This window comes from Euprymna scolopes, chromosome 34 (genome assembly GCF_053919585.1).
Source record: "Euprymna scolopes isolate OS-2025 chromosome 34, ASM5391958v1, whole genome shotgun sequence".
NCBI lineage: Eukaryota > Metazoa > Mollusca > Cephalopoda > Sepiida > Sepiolidae > Euprymna > Euprymna scolopes.
The window spans coordinates 4,876,685-4,881,684 of NC_136515.1; the positions used below are offsets into that span (position 1 = coordinate 4,876,685).

Genomic DNA, 5,000 nt, shown 5'->3' on the forward strand with positions numbered 1-5,000 from the left:
TTTTATTTTTATATATTTTTTTTGTTTTATTATTTGTATCTTTTTATTTTTATATATATTTTTTGTTTTATTATTTGGCACTTTAGAGGATTGACTCCCCCTTCCTTGTTGATGGTTTGTATCCAAGTTCCACACTAACGTACTGTACTTGCAATAACCCTTATCCCTGAGTGGCTTTTGGGCATTGATAAGTGGTGACCACCACGTAAAAAAAAAAAAGAAAAAAGTTTTCGCCTGCTCTCCGCCTCGAGATCTTAACATTTTCTTATCAAAGAGTTGTTCTTGTTTTTTTTATATATAACGACTGCATGAAGGTTAACTAATTTGCATATTCTTTAAAAAAACGAAGGTTAATTAATTATTTATTCGTTTTTATGTGTTCTTATTAGATGCTTGGTTCTATTTCACTATTACGCTGAATTTTATGCATAGTTTCTACGTTCTGCATCACTGCGTAGAATTAAAGATGAAAACATTCTATCACACGGAAATATTTGATATTTATCCATATATATATATATATATATATATATATATATATATATATATCACCAACGAGACGCAAAAAACTTTAACATTAAGACTCAAATTTTAAAATAACCCCCCTCCTCCTACCCCCACAAATTCCCCTTCCCCCCCATGTATCCCTATACCCTCATCCACACCAGATATTAACTCCCCAGACCCTCCCCTAAAATGGCCTTAAACTCCCAAACTAAAACATTACCGATATACCAAGCACCCCTCCTACCTTTCCCCCTTGTTCCCTTCCTCTTTTTTCCCCGCTCTTCTCGCAGCCATCCCCTGTTCACTCTTTCACTGTTTCATCCCATAACAACGAACATTTCTGTAAAAGTCTGAGGAAGCTACAGACGGTCAAAAAAAAAAAAACGGCCGGGTAGCTGAAACAATAATGTAACTTAACAGAAAGATACGGTAATAAAAAAATAAAACGCATATTTGCTCTACAACAGTATTGAGCACTTTCTTCAGTTTTTATCAATTACCATTTCTACTAATATATATATTTATATATATATATATATACATATATATATATATGATTAGTTTTTTTTTTTTGAAAAAAGAATTCCAGCAGAGTGCTCAATTAAAAGGAAAATCCAAATTCTACGAGCGTATTTATATTTTGTGTACAGAAAGTTGTTAGTTGAGACAGATCATTGGTACCGTCGGTTTCAAACCCGATAATAAGGCCCGTTTAAGGTATCCTTATCAAGCTCTCTTCAGCCAATATTCGACGAATATTGGCTGAAGAGAGCTTGATAAAGATACCTTAAACGGGCCTTATTATCGGGCTTGAAACCGACGGTACCAATGATCTGTCTCAACTAAAAACTTTCTGTACACAATATATATATATATATAATATATATATATTATATATATATTATATATATATATAATATATATATATTATATATATATATAATATATATATATTATATATATATATATAATATATATATATTATATATATATATATTATATATATATATATAATATATATATATTATATATATATATATTAATATATATATATATATATAATATATATATATTATATATATATATATATTAATATATATATATATATATATTAATATATATATATATATATATATATATATATATATATATATATATATATATATATATATATATATATATATATATATATATATATATATATAAGTGACCATGTCGGTGTTTGTGTGCAAAGAGTTTTTATCAAACTCCTATCTGAATACTTGTTCTCTACAGAGTTTAAATTTTATATATCGAATATTTGGACCTATAGCACACATTTAATTTTGATTTTAGCTGATAAAATAGTTGCTAAGTAGTCAAAATTTAAAAATCAAAAACATTGACCTTCGTTTTATTTTATTTTGCGCATTAATTAAAAGTTATCGGTTAAACAACGTTAATTTTACTGATTTTGTGTGCGTACGCTAATGGAGAATGCTGAAGAGCTAGAGGTTTTGGTTTCGATTCTAATTGATGTCATCCAAATCATTTTTTTTTTTTTAACTTTCGAAATCACTACTATATATATAACTAGCGGGGGTACCCGGCGTTGCCCGAGTGTTTGTTTCCGGGACGGGGGGGGGGAGTTTTAAAAAATGTTATGGTAGGTAAGTAGGAAGGATCAAACCCGGAGTCATGAGTAAAAGTAGGAAAATAAAGTGTGAAAAAAAACAACAAAAAAAAACATCTGCAACGTTAACAGTTCGGCCACCAAGAAAAGTCCATTCCAGTTGTTTAGGAAAAAAAAAAAAAAACGACTACGGTAGGTCGGCGCGAACGTGAAAATATAATGTGAATTGCCCAGCACGCTAATCACTACGCCACAAAGCACTGCAACTTAGTTTAGTGATTTTAAATAACTTCACATGAAAGAACTACGAAGCCAAACCGGTGTTCTCTTCTCAACTGTTCCTTGTGAACGATCCCCAAACGGTGTTAAGTGGTGGCAGGGGGAGGAGGAATTTATTAGAGAGAAAATATTTTACCACTTCCATTGATCTTAACCGATTTTGGCCGTGACTTCTCAGCAGAAAAAGTATAGAAATCTAAGATTATCGAGGAATTTGAGAAATAATAAGCCTATAACACACCTCAGATATTGTTCTGCCGTTTGTGCATATTATATTTGCATGAAATATCTTGATTTTTAATCCTATTAATGTCAAAATCAGATGGGGAAAAATGAGTTCATTGTATTTATATAGAAGATATAATAATCGATAGAAAATTGGCTCTATGATAATAAATAGGAAATCTGCATGAATGAAAATATATTTAAGCGTATTTTTCGACCGGGCAACGTCGGACCGCCTACTAGTTAATAATAATAATAATAATAATATTCCTTTAGAAATAACGAGTGTATCTATTGAGTAAAAATAACTTTTTTTTTTATAAAAATAATTATGATTGTAAGCTAAATATCCTTTATGCAAAGAATGTTTTTATTGAATTATTATTTTAAATTGTAACAATTTAATTTGCTTTAAACGATAATTATTCTGTCTTCTTCCCATAAAATAACTGTCTGCTAAATATGTGGGAGGATATCGGTCAAAGGTTGAAATAATAAACAAACGAAATACTATACATTACAAAAAGGAAAAAGAATGTTTTTATAAATAAAATCTTCACAAAGAGAAAGTCGGCCAGTCATTCAGAGAGAGCCAGGCTGTGTGGCCAGTCTGCCACCGCCCGACAACCGCCTAACTCCGCACCACTCTACACGCGTTTCAGAAACCTCAAAACACCAGTATAATTTATAATCAAAAGCTGATTTGTCGGTGTGAAATAAAAGCAATATTTTTGTAGATCAACTGTGTTGTGATTTATACCCCACTGTCAGTATGTGTAGATATTTTGTGTCAGCGACAAAATTAGATGTTAGCCTTTATATAGACTGGACAAACACATTTTGAACAATTTTAATTATTTACTTATTTAAAATTGCAGCAATTTAATTCTTTTAAACAATAAATATTCTCTGCCTTTTTACCGTAAAAAGAATTGTCAGCTAAATATTCTTCAAATAAAACGCCATTTTTTAAACAGATTTATTTATTTAAAATAGTCGATGGAACGACAGCATTCGATTTTGAAACAATACATTTTATAATAATTACAATCGGATTTTTTTTTAATCTTAGCGACATCAAATCAATCACCAATCACATCTCATTTTTAATGTGCGTGAAAGGTGAATGCGTACATACGAACACAAAATGTATTAGCATATAATTATATAGATAATAATTTGCATCGGTGTAAAATAAGGAGCACTGTGAAAGAAATATGGTGCTGCTTCCGATGAACGTTTGATTGCTTCCGGTCTATATGATGTTATAACAGGACGCGCAGCAACGGGATTTGATTGTGGGATTTTTGCATTCTGTTTGGCCATAAATACGAATGTATTGTTCACAGCCAAATGCGCCAAGTGGAGTGTTGAAGGCGACTCGATGATCACCGTATACGCAATCTGAAAATAAGTGAATTATTATTAAAACATAATAAAAACATTAATAAAACAATTTTTTTTAAATATTGTATTAATAAACGGTGGATCCGTAGAGTTGTGATTAAATGATTTGTTACAAATCTGTTCTATGAGATCTCGTGCAGACAAAAGAAGCGAAGAGATGAATGAAAAATGGCCATCATTTAATATGCTTGCTCAATATGCGAATGAGACGCTTCCGGTAGACCCTGATTTTTTAATAGAGTGGGGGGATTTTGGACTTGACTATTGAAGTGGCGAGTTGTGTCAGCTGTGCGTCGTGTGTTGCTGTTGGATTTTTGGTTTGATTATTGAGGTGGCTAGTTGTGTCAGCTGTGCGTTGCGTTTTGAAGGTGGATTTTGGACTTGACTATTGAAGTGGCTAGTTGTGTCAGCTGTGTGTCGTGTGTTACAGTTGGATTTTGGACTTGATTAATGAAGTGGCGATTTGTGTCAGCAGTGCGTCGTGTTTTGCAGTTGGATGTTATACTTGATTAAGGAAGTGGCGAGTTGTGTCAGCTGTGCGTCGTGTTTTGCAGTTGGGAGGCTCTTAATAGCAGAACTTAGAGTTGGACATGTGGCATCGTAGCCTCTTGATTTTTTTTTTTTTTTGCAGCAATAGCTTCTTTTTTTTTTGTTATATTTTTAATTCAGTTCAGTTTTGGGGGCGTTCATTATTTAAAACTTTAAATATGATTTAGATTCTTTTAAATTCAAATAAAATTTGGTTAACAGCTCAAAAGTTTGGTTAATGGCTTGAAAGTTTGGTTAATGGCTTGGGATTAAAACACAATTTGGCAAATGCTCTATTTGTTAAAAAATTTTATATTTAAACATTTATACGTATAATATATATATAATATATGTAATATATACAATATATGTAATATATATAATATATATTATAGATATTATATAACCTAATATAAATCTCACCTGTCTGTTTAAATTATGT

The 5,000-nt window shown here is 30.9% G+C and overlaps 1 protein-coding gene across 2 annotated transcripts in view; it reads right to left on the minus strand.

The window, feature by feature from the left end:
- Positions 1 to 3,461: 3,461 nt before the first annotated feature.
- The window catches only part of LOC145259097 (uncharacterized), a 98,040-nt gene continuing 96,501 nt past the window's right edge, over positions 3,462 to 5,000 (minus strand). For both annotated transcript variants that reach the window (XM_080116752.1, XM_080116751.1), the window contains one exon: positions 3,462 to 4,027. In XM_080116752.1, the coding sequence (XP_079972878.1) occupies positions 3,879 to 4,027 (149 nt within the window). In that variant the 3' untranslated portion in view covers positions 3,462 to 3,878. The remainder of the gene's footprint in view (positions 4,028 to 5,000) is intronic.